The sequence below is a fragment of the Podarcis filfolensis genome (assembly GCF_964270895.1).
Source record: "Podarcis filfolensis genome assembly, chromosome: 2".
NCBI classification, from domain to species: Eukaryota; Metazoa; Chordata; class Lepidosauria; order Squamata; family Lacertidae; genus Podarcis; species Podarcis filfolensis.
The window spans coordinates 5,518,840-5,535,003 of NC_139605.1; the positions used below are offsets into that span (position 1 = coordinate 5,518,840).

Genomic DNA, 16,164 nt, shown 5'->3' on the forward strand with positions numbered 1-16,164 from the left:
GCCCTTTGAGAAATTTGGTTTTGGCAACTGCAAAACAGCATCCTTGAAATCAACGCTTGCCTTATCTTCTACAATGGGGAAGACAAACATACAAGATTCTGGGTATTTCCTCAGATATGATACTTGATAATCAGTCCTATTATACTTAGAAATGACTTTGGCCACATAGTCAACAACAGTTTTTTTCTTTTCAAATTTCATGAGTAGGAAATCAGTTTAGAGATTTCATGCAAACTTGTATATTGGGACACTATCGTACACTAGCGGGGCACTTTTATACGTATCAATGTGCCCCGTGTCTTAGTGTATCAAAGTGCCCCAACGGACATTTTCAGAAAACCAACAATTCATAAAACCACTGAACTTATTTAAAAATCATATATAATCCTGATTACTGAGTGGGATAATTTACCTTTGGTATTTTAGAATCTTAACTAAACAACAATAAACAGCATTGGAACACTTTTACATTTCACATAATTTTTTAGTTGGCCACGCTAAAAACACACCTACTCTCGTCAAACGCCAATGGCGGACTGGTGGGTAGCGAGGTCGCAACTGTCATACTCACACATGTATAGACACATTTTAGTGTCTCAATATTGAAATATTGTTGGTGTATCAATGTGCCCCTTGCATCAATGTGCCCCGTCTCCCCCTACATACCTAATGGGAAAGTCTTTAAAACTAAATTAATTAACCTTTTTTAAAATAGAAAATGTGGGGGGAGCCCATGAAATATGGATGCCGCCCCCTCACTAAATCTGTAGATTAGTCACTCGTGGCCTAGAAGCAGAAAACCTGCACATAGTGAAACAGTATGGGAATTCCCTCTTCTACCTTCTTATATTTTTTATTTGTGAGCAATTTTACTTTTTCCCATGGGGAACATTCAGAAGTTTCATCTTCAGCAACCCCGTGCCTTGAAATGGTACAGTCCACTCTTCTGCCTTCAGGAATCTGGCACAGGTGCCAATCAAATGATCAAGTGTTTTGACTGGCTTTCTTCCTGACTCTATTAGCTTTGCTGATATTAACATTAATTCAAAATGAAATAATTCTAGCACCCTCCCTTTTTGAGGACTGACACATACTTATTAGCCGTGCTTAGAGAGATCTGAGCAAATTCATCTATGGGGCCTGGTGATAATTCACCCCAGAGACCCTGAGCATATTTGTTGAGGTTGAGGATTTCGCACCAAAAGCCACAATGAAGCATTTTCAAGGGTGACAACAAGGGCAGGCGGGAGAACTAGAAAGGAGCTCTGTCTTTCCCAGGGCTGTTGGCTTTGTTCACTAACTATGGAGCTGAAAAGTCCTGGAAAACAGAGCAGCGAGTCCAGCATTTCTTCTCCCTCAAGAGAGGAACCAGGATCAGCTCCCTGGGACAATCTTGGAACCACAAATAGTGTTGGAGCTTTTCAGGATGATAAATGAATTTAATCTGTATCCAGTCCTCCCTCCCAAAGGAGTCTGCTCTGGCAAGCAAAGGATAAACCATCTAACAACAGTTCCACCGTAGACACTGACTGGGGAAGATGCCAAGGGAGGTTGAGGAATCCCATTTATTTGCAGTTCTTTTTAATTTCTGTAGATGTGAGGAGATTCTGACACTCTGGGAGGCAGGATGAGGTTGCCCCTTGGGTCTCTGCTCTTAGAAATGCAGGATCCATTCCAGCTCCCGTTGTGGATGTCTCTCTGTTAACCCCAATGTGGCCCTTTTTTCAGAGGCTCCGGTGGTGAAGGTGACCAGGAAGGCAGACTATGAAGGCCTGGAGACCCTCGTTTGCCAAGTCCACGGCTTCTACCCCAAGGAAATCGAGGCCAACTGGGTGAAGGACGGGGAGGTCTGGCAGGAGGGCACCCTCCGAGGATTGGTCGCCCCCAACTCGGACGGGACCTACTATCTCTTGCTCAGTGTCCAGATCGACCCCGAGGAGAGGGAGCGCTTCCGGTGCCATGTGGAGCATGACAGCCTGGAGAAGTCTCTGGACGTGGCCTGGGAGAAGGAGCCAGGTGAGAGACAGACAGACAGGAGGGGAAGGGGTGGGGAACCCCAGCTGGATCCTGTCTATGTCTCTAGAGCAGCGGTTCTCAACCTGTGGGTCCCCAGATGATGTTGGACTACAACTCCCATCATCCCTGAGCTCTGGCCTTGCTAGCTAGGGGTGATGGGAGTTGTAGTTCAACAACATCTGCGGATCCACAGGTTGAGAAAGGCTGCTCTGGAGGGAAGCAACTGAATCGGAATCTGTAGATTTCAGCAGAGATGCAGCCTTTTCTGGCAAGGGTCCCATAGGCTTTGAACTCAAATTGGATGTCATAGGTAAAAACTGGCTGCCACCTTTTTGCCTTTAAGCCCAAGCAGTTGTCATGCCACAGAATGTTGGCAGATGTGTTATTTCCTCAAAATCAAATGACCTCTTCCACATGGCTGACTTACACTCCCTGTGACTGAAAAAGGGGCAGTGAACTTAAAAGAGGGAGCCCCTGACTGACTGTACTTCACAGTGAAAAAGATTCTCACTCGCTCCTCCTCACACTCGCGCCCAGCTAGAAAAACTGATACTCATCCTTACTCAGCCCTAACACCCGCACACCTCTGGGAAGAGCAAGCAGGAATTTTAATAACAACGCTCGTCTCTCACACACCGCCCGGAAAGCTGCGCCTGCAGGAACCAAAGCAGAATGTCTAAGAGCCAGACTCCCTTTTCCCCAGCAGGAGCACATGAACGCACATCCCCACCCACACCCCAGACTCTCCTTCTCACAGGCAGGCAAGCGAGGATTATGGAAGCGGCCCTTGAGCCAAAGACTCACCCAGGCAGGGCGGAGGGGACCAGGGCTCACTCACTAGCGCTACGGACGCCAGAGATTCTACACAAACAAAAAACCTGGACATTTTGCCTCATTTTAAGAATGTGTCTGGACAGACATTTTAAGTCTGAAAAAGAGGGCGTGTCCAGGAAAAACCGGACGTATGGCAACCCTACACAAGATGCTTCTTCCTAAGGGTTTGTGTCTTCCCTGAAGGCCTGTAATGCTGGGCTCTGGGGGGTCTCAGAGGGGAGGGAATCCCTTCCTCTCAGGGTCATGACAGAGAAGGCTGAAGCGCCTGAGCAGGAGGAGACCTGCTGTTAAGTCTTGAGTCTGTGATGAAACAGGTGTGCCTGTCAACTGTCTTCCTTAAATGAATTGGTTATTTTGAAGACCTCTAATGCTGGATTCTGGTGGGGGGAAACCTCCCTTGTATTGGGGCCACTACAGAGAGGACCTTGGCCTGTGAGGAGAGAGAGAGAGAGGGCCTGCTTTGCACACATAAAATCCTCCCGGGCTCATAGCTCAGCACCTCCACTCAAATCTCCTGCTTGAGGCCTTGGGGAGCTGCTGCCGCCAGTCTGAATAAAAATGTCTCTTGTCCCCTTTTAGTCAACCTGTGGCTCATTGTGGGAGCCATTCTGGTTGCCGTGGTCCTGCTTGTCGCTGTGATCTCTGGGATCATCTTCTTCATCCGCAGTAAGTAAACCCTGCATGTCTTTGCTGCCTCTCCTGTCTTGGCCTCCGACTGGGAATGTGCTGGTGGAGCTTCCTGGCAACTGCTCCTTGTATCCCGACAGTGACCCCTCCCCATAAAACACCCTGTGAACATGAACCAAAAGTCATAGTGGTTGATGCTTTGTGCTCACTCTGTGCTCAAGAAATTCACTTTCCACCTGACGTTTTAATCAGTCCTAAGCCTTCAATCCTGTGAACACTTAGCAGGGAGCCTTCCTTACATATCTTTAGGCGCCAGGCAAAAATGTTTCTCTCGAACCAGGCCTTGAGCTTTTTAAATGTGAGTTACTGGTTTGTTTTTGTTTTATTATGTATTTTGTGCTCTCATTTTGTATTTTTATTTGGAGAATCACCAAATAATAATCCGAAAATAAATGAATGAAGGGACTGGATAATGTTTCCTTCCAGCCTCTTGGAATTTGTCCACAGCCTGGTTTCCCAGGTTGATCTTTTAAATTTAATTTTCTCAATTTTTTCTACTTCTTTGTAAAATGAGTTCCTTGAAAAGCTCCGCTTCTGGGCTCCCCTTCATTGGAGGTTTTTGGAAGAGACAGGAGAAGCATCTGCTGGGAAGGTTTCAGCATCTGAGAGCCAAATGGTCAAAATGGGATTTGAGTGGCCTCTGCAGGTTCCCTCCAGCTCTGACCTTCTGCTTTTGTCTTCACAGGGAAACGGAATGAGAAATTAGCCTACAAAGCAGCCTCAAGTGAGTGACTCCTCCCCTCTCTCTGTCTGACATATTTTTCTCACCATGGAGTTAGAAACAGACAAAACCAAACCTGGTGGTGGCCTAGTCCTTAAGCCCAAGACCCTGATGCTCAGCCTGTCTGTGGACAGCAGGGGGTCCCTCAGGGCCAGGAAGAGGCTGCAGAGAGACTGTCGGCTGAGGGAGGGGCTCCAGGAAGGAGCAGGAGGAAGAGCCGGGGGGGGGGAGAGGGATCTCTGGGGGTTTAATCTACCAAAACCGGAAGCTAAAGAATTGGTTCATCGGCTCAAGTCTGTGGGTGTCAGGAACCCACTGCACTCCCCCCTTCTGCCTTCCTGCCCAGATCGCACCCACCCCCGCTCTAGTCCCCCACTGCCTCCATGCCAGGCTGTGCCCATCTCTCTTTGCCCTCCAGTGTCTGCTTCTCCCCCCACTGCTGTCCTTGAGCCCCCTTGCCTCCGGGCTGCCTGTCCCTGAACTCTTCTTAGGCCCCTCCCCATATTGAGACTGATTTGGGATGGGGTCGGAAGGAGAAGGGCTAGGGGGATGGGATCTCCCTCCCTGGGATCCTGACTCCTGTGTTTCCTCCCTTTTGCAGCAAGCGACCAGGGGTCCGACAGCTCCGCCAAGGGTAAGTGGCAATGCAGGTGGGGGCACAGGGGGGCTCTTGCAGAAAACTTCGTGGGGAACATCCCCAAATGGGGAAAAGCTGCTCCTGTTACCCCCCTTGGGGTTTCCAAGTGTGACATAATCTAGAGTGTCCATTGAGCTGGAAAAAGCTGTTGTGACTCATTCTGTCTGTCCATCTAAGCTCCACAGAGGATCCCCTCCATCTGACAAATGGGTTCTCCCCAGTATCTGAATAAGAGGGAGTCACATTTTGGGGTCTGGAAAAGGATTTCTCCTTCCGGTATTCCCCCAAAGAGTGCAGCTTGGCTCACTTGCTTGAGCTGCCCTCCACAGGCATTTGCTCTGCAGGTCCATTTTGGTGACGCTCCTGGCATATCTCATGTCTGATCTGACATGATGAGGGATGGTGGCTTTCCTTGGGAGGCTGGACTAGATGCCCTTTGGGTTCCCACTAGCTCTGTAATGCTGATGTCCCCACACCATGATGCTGGCTTTTGAAACACTCCTGTTCTTTATTTCTGCAGTTTCATACCAGCCCGGTGTGTGAGATGAGACCAGAAGGAGCCTGCCCAGGTTTTGCTGTGAATTGCAGAGGCTCAGAGCTCCTGCTGTCCTTTAATGCTGTTTCTGATGTTCCTTAATCCTGGCTCTCAGTCATCCACTCTGACTTCAGCTGTAACTTGAATTTGAGGATAATCACGTTTTTCGGATGGATTTTGGCCTATTTTGCTTTGCAGCTGATTTTCAGAAATGTGCTTGTATTAATCAGAAATGTACCAGATAAACACAACTAAAAGCTTTTAAAAGGGGAGGGGAGATTGAGCGTGACTTGCAGTGATTTTGATGATTTCTCTTCTTTGTTGCTGTGGTTCCCTCCACAAGCCCTTCCCCAATCTTGTGTCCCTCGCTTGCCATCCAAATTGAAGGAAAGGCAACATCTGAGAACTGCTTTAGGTGTATTATGCAGGAAACAGGCTAAGTTGTTCCTGCCTCTTGGGCAGGTTTAGCCTTTGGCTAAACGGATGTAATGTCTGATTCTGCTGACAGCCAAGGAGGAGAGGCAGATCAGGAGCTTCATGGCCAGAGTTTGACTTAAGCAGCCCCTTCTTTTGGGCTGCCGACCTTCAGTTCATGAGACTTGTTGCCTGGTCCCCACAGCCTTCTAGGAGGGGTGACCCACTGGGAGTGAGACCACATGAACTCCTCCAAGTAAACTAGTTTTGTTGCCTTCAATTTGCGTAATTGTTATCTCACACATTCTTGCTTTTTCACCTGTGGTCGGTTGAGGATCATACTTTGCCTCTCTGCGGTTCCCTCCATATGATTCCCGCCATCTTCCTTCCCTTCTCATAGACTGGCATTCCTTCAGGAAACTCTTTCATAGAAATAAGAATGCAATAACTTTTTTAGACCTCCAGGGGCCGCAGGACTCTTCTTGCCCAACCCAATGGATTTGCTGCATCTTGCTTTGAAGACACTGGATGTAATTATTATTATCATTACTCCTTTTGTAATATCTGTTTGACTGAAATAAATAAGAGTGCCCCCCCTTCTTCTTTAGTAGTTCTTTCCCTCTTATCACAGGAGTTCCAGAGATTTTGAGGTTCCTGAGAATATTCAGAGTTTGTAGCCTCTGGCAAAGAGGTGCCAATAATTGGTCTTCCATTGCAAAGTGACTGAAGAACAAGTGTCCAAAGCGAGATGGGGATATATTCTGTGGTTTTGCAGGGGTGGGATTAAGTTACATGAGGCCGCTGTGTTGCTGAAGCCAAGAGGGTGTGAAGTCTGCTCAGGACCTGGATTGGGGACCACCTGGATGCTGCCTTTGGTTCCAGGACGGAAGAAAGGAGGGTTGGGAATATAATAAAAGGAATATATAGATATCTGATCTGGGGCAGGGGGTGGTGGGAGATGACCAAGATGGAGTTGCCCCGAAAGTCCGCAAACCCAGGAGGAAGTTCTCCCACTGAGATGAGGTTTCCTGCCTGAAACCCCGGAGGCCTCTGCCAGTCAGTGGACAATACTGAGCTAGATGGCCTCACTCTGTATAAGGCAGCTTCTCCTGTTCCCCCCTTGAAAGCAGGATCTCCTCTTGCTGAGGAAACTGGCAGCCATTTGGCAGACCAATGGGTCCTTTAAGCACCCAGATCCTGTGTAGGTCCAGCCCCGGACCAGAGCTCCCTTTGGCCTAATCCAGCAGCCTCTTGTGTTCCCATACCCTAGAAGAGGCATCATTCTGCAACTCCCCAGAGACACAAAATTTCAAACCTCAAAAAGTTATGTGCACACATTTTATTTTACAAAACACCACTTTCATGCCATCGTAGTTCTGGACAGTCAACAGCAAGAGACCAAAAGTGCCTTAAGATATTTTTACAACACACTCAGAAACACCTAAGACATACAGAACCAAGAGACAGGATTGGGAAAGAAGCCAGACTCCTTATTTAAGCAACTCAAGATGAAATCCTTACCTAGGAGTAAGCCCTATTGAACTCAGTAGGGCTTCTGAGCGGAATGCTACTTGGAAAGAAGCTTGGGGGGGGGGGAGCTTCAAAAATGGGAGGTTGGGAACAAGACTTTCAAAGTCACAGCTTACCGTATTTTTCGCTCTATAACACGCAGCTGACCATAACACGCACGTAGTTTTTAGAGGAGGAAAATCCGTAGGCATGCCACCCGTAGGCATTTCCTCCATAACACGCACAGACATTTCCCCTTACTTTTTAGGAGGAAAAAAGTGAGTGTTATGGTGCAAAAAATACGGTAAGTTCTCCTGGGGCAAATACTGATACTCCAAATTGTCTGCTATTTAACAGCTGCATAGTGATTACAAGGGGTGCTACACAGTCCTTTTCGCACCCCACTTCATTGCTCTCCAAAGTGGGGCTCACACCCACTTTTCTTGCTAAGCCAGAGTTTCTGCACTCGGAAGGGATCAGCCAATTAGGTGAGTCTCTTAGGAGCCCCATCATGGCAGGAATTTGGGGCTGTGGGCCAAGGTCCCACTCAGCAGAAGGCACAGAGACCCCCTTCTAAACGCAGTTATGCCACACGCACAACCACCTCAAGAGGGGGATCCCAGAAGACCACTCAGCCCAGAGGATGAAGTTACTGACAGCCCTGCCCCCTCCTGTGCGGAAGTCACTCAGCCTGGCTCCTTTGCACCAGGCGGTAATAGGGGCCCCTCCGGCTCATCAGCTCAGAGTGAGTCCCCTCCTCCACAACCTCCCCCACCCTCCAGGACAACGATCCTGTTCGCGTTTTCCACCGTCTGCATCCGGTGAGCGATCACCAGCACCACCCTGGCCTGGCCGCTCATCAGTGACTGCTGGATCTAGGAGGAAAAGCCAGAAACCCTGTATTAGATTTATTTTATTTATTAATTAGATTTATATCCCAGCCCTCCTCCAAGAAGCTCAAGGTGACGTATATGGGGCTCTTCCTCACAACCCTGAGAGGTAGCCTAGGCTGAGAGGTAGGGATGGGCTCAAGGTCACCCAGTGAGCCGCATGGCTGTGTGGGGATTTGAACCCGCGTCCCAGTCTAACACACTAACCACTGGCTGTGTGTGTGTGTGTGTGTGTGTGTGTGTGTGTGTGTGTGTGTGTAAGAGAGAGAAAGAGTCGGAGACAGAGATTAAGAGAGATGTTTGTAAGCATTATGAATCCTTCTGTTTTCCCACACAAGAATATAGAGCTTGGCATGCTCTACATTATTATTATTATTATTATTATTATTATTATTATTATTATTACCCTGCCCATGTTAGGCAACCCAGCATTTTGGTGGCAGAATAGCATGCGGCCCAGGATAGATATAATTTTGTCATCCTAAGGTTGGCCAAATTGGAAAAATAATGATGGAAAAAACTGAAAGGATAAGGTCTAAAAGCTGACTGGCACTGGAAAATGCAAATCCATTTATTAATATTATAAATATCAATAACATAGGTAATGGCAAAGAACCCCTGGATGGTTAAGTCCAGTCAACGGTGACTATGGGGTTGTGGTGCTCATCTCGCTTCAGGCCGAGGGAGCCGGCGTTTGTCCACAGACAGCTTTCCGGGTCATGTGGGCAGCAGGACTAAACCGCTTCTGGGGCAACAGAACACCGTGACGGAAACCAGAGCACACGGAAATGCAGTTTACCTTCCCGCTGGAGTGGTACCTATTTATCTACTTGCACTGGTGTGCTTTTGAACTGCTGGGTTGGCAAGAGCAGGGACCAAGCAACGGGAGCTCACCCCGTCGCGGGGATTCAAACTGCCAACCTTCTGATCGGTAAGCCCAAGAGGCTCAGTGGTTTAGACCACAGCGCCACCCGTGTCCCTACAATAATATAAAACCACCGCACCCACTCATGGCTAACGCTTCTCATGTCCACCACAATTCCTCCCCCGACACTCACGGCAGCTTCGCTCTCCACATCCAGAGCACTTGTGGCCTCATCCAGCACCAAGACCTTGGGGTTCCGGATCAGGGCTCGAGCGATGGCCAGGCGCTGCTTCTGCCCTGCGGACAGCTGGCCTCCCTTCTCCCCGACATCTGCAGGGAGGCAGGAACAAGAGAGAAGGGGTGGGAAGAGGGAAAAAGAAAGCCTGGTGGGAGTGGTGGCAGGTGTGCAAAAGGGAAGTCACAGGTAAAGGAGGATCCCGAACTCCTGGGTTCATTTGATGGGATGGAGTGAGCAGTTGGGTGGGGGTCGGGCACAGTGGCAAGAGGAGCTGAGGCTTAGAGCCTGGAATTCTCACTCGTCACTGCTGGAAAACAAGCCCCCCCTCGGGAGAAACTGGCAACTCTCCCAGGCTCCCGGCTTGATCTCCGGTTGACCTCCCTGGCTGCAATCCCCTCAGACTCCAGGCTAGGTCTCGAGAGGCGACACCTCCCAGCGTGGGAGATGCACACCTCCTCCCTCCTGCCCCCCTGGCAGGGAAAGGAGATAGTCAGAAACGTCCTTTTACATCCTTTATTTCTGACTTTGCAGCACTACAGAAAACGTGTCTGTTCACTTCAAACTTCAGCAAGCAAGAGAGAGACTTCCTGTACATACGCAAGAGGAAGGTCTCATATTACACACTGAGCAATTTCCGGTAAACTGCCCTGTGAACTGACTGGAACACTGTTTCCCACAGTCAGCCCCATCATGTGGTGTCAACAAGCCAGCTGTCTGCAGCTGCGATGACCTCATATTCTGACAGTCACAAGGGACTAGAGCCCCACCAATTTTCCTGGAGGAATTCAGTGGGCCACAGAAATTCATGTTATCTCAGAGAGGGTAAGAATCAGGCCAGGTGCCTTTTCTGGAAGGAGAGTGGAGTTTTGCAGAGACAAAGGGAGATGGGAGGAAAGAGGTTTCACCCACCTGCGGCGAACCCTCCTTCCAGCTCATTGATGAAGCCTAAGGCGTTGGCTTCTCTTGCCGCAGCCGCCACCTTTTCTTGGCTGCAATCCTGCACCCCATAGGCGATATTGTCCCATATGGACCCAGAGAAGAGGACCGGCTCCTGTCCCACCAGCGCCACCTGCAGGCAGAATGAAGTGTGACGACTAGAGAGAAATTGGATTCATTTTGCATTTGAAGCAGACTCCACCATATTTGCACCTTCTCAAACAATATGAGAACCGAAACACAGGCGAACCTTCAACATTCACAGTTCTCTGGATTTTGCAACCCTGTTTTCCAACTCGAAGTGTTACAAAAATGTGTGTAAGTGTAGCAGGAAACCCCCCCCCATCATCCAGTTTGTACAAACTTCACACACACTCACACTCACACACTACATACGCTACGCTTCTGTTATAAATTCATAGAAAATCAACCATGCATCGGATTTGCACTGTTCTACTTTTATTTTACTCCATGAAGGAAGGACTACAAAATGGGGAAGGTTTGATACAGGCCAGCCCAGCACATCCACAGGAGCCCTGCCCAGTTGCTATGCCAACCCTGATGGTCCTAGACAGAAGACAATCAAGATCACAAAGAACTTGCATATGGGAGTGGATTCAGCATGGACTGAAACAAAGGACAATGATCAGATCTTCCCTCTGGGGGCAGGAAACTGCCAACTCCCCTTTGTCTCCTGGAAGTGACTCATGGGGAGGGGGAGAGAAGGGAACCAGCCAGGTGACAGGACACTCAGGTTACCACCACCACCCCTCCCTCAACCCCTCCTTTCTGTAATGTATGCATGATGTTTCTGGGGGTGGGCTTGACTTACAGGATGGGAATTCCAAAAGTTTTTATAAGACCTTGCACACCATTTTTCTGTGTCTTTTCTCTCACCTGCAAGTGAGGCAAGCACCCTGTCGCGACAGTCTTTCTTCAACAAAGGCCAAGCCTACAGGCTGCTGATTTGCTTCAATTTACTCTGGTTGGTGTCTTTACTTTTTGTCCAAGGGAGCCCTCGGATTTTTCCGGTAACAGTAAGAAATGAAGATGTTAGTGAAAACAGCCTACAAAAATGCTTTTTATTAGCAGAAATTGCTTGCAAAAATGTGTGCATCAGTCAAATCTGCAGACAATAACATGTTCATTAGGAGAGATTTGCACTGAAATAATGAAAAATTTTCATGCAGATTTTTAAAAGCAAAACCCACAAATTGCTACATTAATGTACAGAACTAAATTAAAGTTGGAAAGATGAGAAGCTGAGAGAACAGGAAGGGGCAGGTCCTTCCATCCCTTCAAATATCTGAAGAAGGCTCTTGCATCCCCTCTGAACCATCCCTTCTCAAGGCTCAACAGCCGCAAGAGATGCTTCCTGTTTAGTGAAAAACAGAACCGCCATCCCCGTGGCAAGGAGAACTTTCTAACATCCCTAAAATCCTTTGGAACTCCCTGTAGCTACATACTCTTATGTAGCTGCAGGTTATTACAATAATCCTGCCACTGTTTTTATCTGTTTACAATTTATCTGTAAATATTCAATAAACCATTTCCATTCTTTTATCAAAAAAACCCTTGTTATCTTGATTTCTTATTCTTCCAGTAGAGTTTTGCCATTTCTGCATCTTCCACAAGGAAGAATGGATTATGGATTGTGTGGTTTTATATTATGATTTTATTCTGAGACCTGAGGGTATACAGCGGTATATAAATTCAATAAATAATAAAGGGGAAACAGGAGTTTGATCTCAGCCACACTTTGTGGGCCCCCCGACTCACCTTGCTGTGCAGGTACTTGTGCTCATAATCCCGGATCGGGACCCCGTCCAGCAGGATCTCCCCAGACTGGGGCTCATAGAAGCGCTCCAGTAGTGCCACGCAGGTGCTCTTCCCACTGCCGTTGAGACCCACCAGCGCCACCACCTCCCTGGGACGGAGCTCAAAGGAGACGTTCTGCGCAGAAGGAGCGAGGAAAGGAGAAAAAACCAGGGCTGTGATTCCCCTCCTCCAGAGCCAGGAGGGAAACACAAGTTACAGAGCCTCTTTGCCGATGAGCCTAGGGCTTGCCGATCAGAAGGTCAGCGGTTCGAATCCCCGCAACAGGGTAAGCTCCCGTTGCTCGGTCCCAGCTCCTGCCAACCTAGCAGTTCGAAAGCACAAAAGTGCAAGTAGATAAATAGGTACCACTCCGGCGGGAAGCTAAACGGTGTTTCTGTGCACTGCTCTGGTTCGCCAGAAGCGGCTTAATCATGCTGGCCACATGGCCCGGAAGCTGCACGCCAGTTCCCTCGGCCACTAAAGCGAGATGAGCGCCGCAACCCCGGAGTCATTCCCGACTGGACTTAGCTGTCAGGGGTCCTTTACCTTTATTGATTTCTTTTTTGGGGGGCTGCCCCTCCCTCGCTCCCCCTCTTGGCTATGGAGAGAGAGGCGACAAATATAGGGTGTGTTGACATATAGGACGAAGCTTTGCTTTTTCAATTAATGTATTTGCTTTGTTTATTTATAGACTGCCCTTCCATCCTATGATCTCAGAGCGGTTCACAGAGTACAATACGGGGGGAGGGGAGGAACCCCATGAAAAGAAGTAGGAAGAAACAAGCGCTGCAGAGAAGCGGCCTGAGGCAAAACCCGGAGTCCCCTCTGCCCGCCTCTCCCTCCAAAATAAGGGCACATCTCTGCCCCCCCCCCCCGCCGTGGACTCCCCTCCTTGCCTGACTTCCCCCTCCCCCGCAAACGCGTCACCCGGCGGAGAACTTTCAGTTTCACTTTCCCACCGGAGCTCCCGGGCTCCTTTCCCATTGGGCGGATCTCCATCTCGGCCCCGCCCATCTCGCCTCTTGCTCCGGATTGCGGGGGGGGGGGCTTCCTCCTCTTGGCAGGAGCGGCTTTGCGTGGGGCGAGGGGGGAGGCCGATGGGGCGCTGCTGCTCCTCCCCCTCTTGTTGGGGGGCTGCTTCGGTGAGTACCCCCGAGTGCCACAAGTCGGGGTGGGCAGAATGTAGAAAGAGAGCGGAGGGGCTGCCCACTGCCTGATCCGGATCCAGTCCGCTTTCTAGTCTCTCCTTCCTCCTCCTGATATTCTCATCTGCAGGAGATACTACCCTCCCTGCTGTTCTGGAGACCTGCTCTCCCCCCAAAAGCCAGTCTGGGATTCAGTGGGGAGATCCAGCCAGAGGGGACTCATCGTAGTCCAGAATTGTGGTCTCCCAGCGCCCCCCCCCCGGAGATGCCCCAGGGGGAACCCCCAAAGGAGGACCTGACAGCCACAACTGCCCTCTTCCCACTTAAGAATCCCGGCAAGTGGATTTAAACCTGGTCGGTTTTGTTAAAAAAAATAATCATTGTAAATAAATTTTAAAAAATGTTATAAGGAAGCTTTGGGTTGGTGTTAGTAAAGACACTGAACTCAGCAGAGGACAAACCCTCCCCCTGGGCTCATTAGCTTTTTTGCTTAGCCTGTGAAAGATGCCTGAGGGACAAGCGATGGGGAGATGATGGTCCTTTACTGACCGAGTGCAGCCCATATAATCATTGCTTACAGTGGAATAAAATCTGATCCCCGCCTCTCGCTGATTAGCTGACTCAATATTGGGACGTTAGCCTGCATTGTTGTAAACTGGCTAATATGATCCCAGCTGGAGAGGGGAGGCAAAATTGTGATCATTTTGTTGAAACCGTGGCTTTTAAAAATCGTGTGCGGGTGGAACAAGTTGCAAGAAAATATAAATGCCTCAGGCTTCGTTGGGAATACTTTGAGATCTCTATCGATGAACTCACTGAACCCTTTAGAATATTGGTTATTAGGTATTAGTTATTACAAACCAGGGGGGATAAATGTTAATGATTTTTTTTTAAATCAGATTTTAAAAAAATTAAGTCGGATTTCTTTTATTTTAATTGGATTTTAAAAATAAAATGCTTTTCCAGGAAAAACTTTTCTAAATATAGTTTTCTACTTAAGTTACATTATAGTCCAAAGGCTATTCATAAGGAAATAAGGATTTGGCAAATAAATATATGAAGCTCCCCCCCGCCCCCTCTCTGTGTCCTTCCCAGGCTGCTCCAGTCACTCCTTGCGCTACTTGTGCACGGGGGTGTCAGGGCCCAGTCAGGGGCTGCCCCTGTTCCTTGCTGGGGGGTACGTGGACCACCAGCCCATTGTTCAGTATGACAGCGAAACCGAGAAGGCTGTGCCCCAAGTTTCCTGGATGTTGAAAGCAGAGAAGGACAATGCTCAGTACTGGGAAAAGATCACCCAGGAATTCCTCAAGCTGGATATGAAATTCAGCCAGTACCTGCTGGACCTACAGGATGAATACAACCAGAGCAACGGTGAGTGGAGGGCAGGAAGGGAGCTCAGTCTCTCTCTCTCTTCCAGGGGCAGGAGATGGTGACTTGAGAGGGAGAATAGTGATTCCTAAACAGGGATAAGCTGCTTTCTCCCTGCCAGTCAGGCTCCTCTGGGGTCGTTTGCCCACCTTTGGTCCCCAACCTGCACTCGGCTCTCACCTGTGGCTCCTGGAGGCTTTCAGCCTGTGACAGCAGCCACAATCCTGGGAATCAGGTGAGGGGAGCAAATGGGTCTCCGAACCTCGGTGAGTTAGGGACATGGGTTGAGCAGATGAGACCGAGAGTGGGTCCAACGGTCAAAAAGGCGTTTTTTGCACATGCCGTAGAGCAACCTTTTTCAGCCGTGGGCTGGTCCACTGCCCCTCAGACCATGTGGGGGGCCGGACTATATTTTGAAAAAAAGAAAGAAAGAATTCCTGTGCCCCACAAATAACCCAGAGATGCATTTGAAATAAAAGGACACATTCTACTCATGTGAAAACATCAGGCAGGCCCCACAAATAACCCAGAGGTGCATTTTAAATAAAAGGATGCATTCTACTCATGTAAAAACACACTGATTCCTGGACCATCCGCAGGCTGGATTTAGCAGGCGATTGGGCCGCATCCGGCCCCCAGGCCTTAGGTTGCCTACCCCTGCCATAGAGGGAAGTGAGGGGCAGATGGGGCTCATCCACCTGGGAAGGGAGCCCATCTAGGAGAAGGAGAATCCTGACCCTAAACCTCCACTGCCTAGTGGGATAGCTGCAGGAGGAGAAAAGGCGACAGAGTAAACCATACACACATCCAGAGCATAGTCCCTAAGGCGTTGGATGGCGCCTTGCATGACTCCTGCGGGCAAGACCTGCAGCCAAGCTGCTGCCAAACATCCTGCTCTGCTTTCCTTTGGACCACATCAGTAAGGCTGAGGGGGATGTGTGCCTTGTTTAGTAGTATTATTGTTGTTGTTAAGGGATGCAGGTGGCGCTGTGGTGAGCTCCCGTTGCTCTGTCCCAGCTCCTGCCAACCTAGCACCTTATGAATCTCCTCAATCAGTACTTTTTTCAATCTTTTAGCTAAAATGTCAGCAAAAATTTTGTAATCCACATTTAATAGGGATATGGGACGGTAGTTCCTAAGTTGAGTCTTTTCAGTCTCTGTTTTTGGTATTAGTGTAATGTAGGCCTCTTTCCATGATTCTGGTGCCCTTTTTCCCTCCAAAATTTCATTACAAACTTCCTTCAATGGTTGCAATAGCCACTCTTTCAAAAGTCTGTAGTAGCAGGAAGACAGCCCATCCGGTCCTGGAGACTTGCCCACTTGCATATTCTGAATGGCACCTTCTATCTCCTGGTCAGATATTTTACAGTTCAACATAAGTTTACTTTCTTGTGAGATTTTTTGTAATCCATTTATCTTCAAGAATCCATCTATGTCCATTTCGTTCTGTGGCCCTTGTGCATATAGTTGTTTAAAATACTTCTGGAAGCAGTTTCTAATCTCAATTGGATTATGTATATCTTTTCCTTCCACTTCCAGATTTGTAATTGT

The 16,164-nt window shown here is 48.7% G+C and overlaps 2 protein-coding genes across 4 annotated transcripts in view; both read left to right on the forward strand.

The window, feature by feature from the left end:
- Window positions 1-16,164, forward strand: part of LOC310756634 (uncharacterized protein) — an 820,367-nt gene that overhangs the window by 428,312 nt on the left and 375,891 nt on the right. The window lies entirely within an intron of this gene.
- LOC310758165 (uncharacterized protein) overlaps window positions 1-16,164 on the forward strand; it is a 228,098-nt gene that overhangs the window by 10,495 nt on the left and 201,439 nt on the right. The window contains exons 4-9 of the mRNA XM_083604095.1: window positions 1,729-2,016; window positions 3,430-3,516; window positions 4,223-4,261; window positions 4,860-4,892; window positions 12,952-13,242; window positions 14,341-14,616. Of these exons, the coding sequence (XP_083460221.1) occupies window positions 1,729-2,016; window positions 3,430-3,516; window positions 4,223-4,261; window positions 4,860-4,892; window positions 12,952-13,242; window positions 14,341-14,616 (1,014 nt within the window). The remainder of the gene's footprint in view (window positions 1-1,728; window positions 2,017-3,429; window positions 3,517-4,222; window positions 4,262-4,859; window positions 4,893-12,951; window positions 13,243-14,340; window positions 14,617-16,164) is intronic.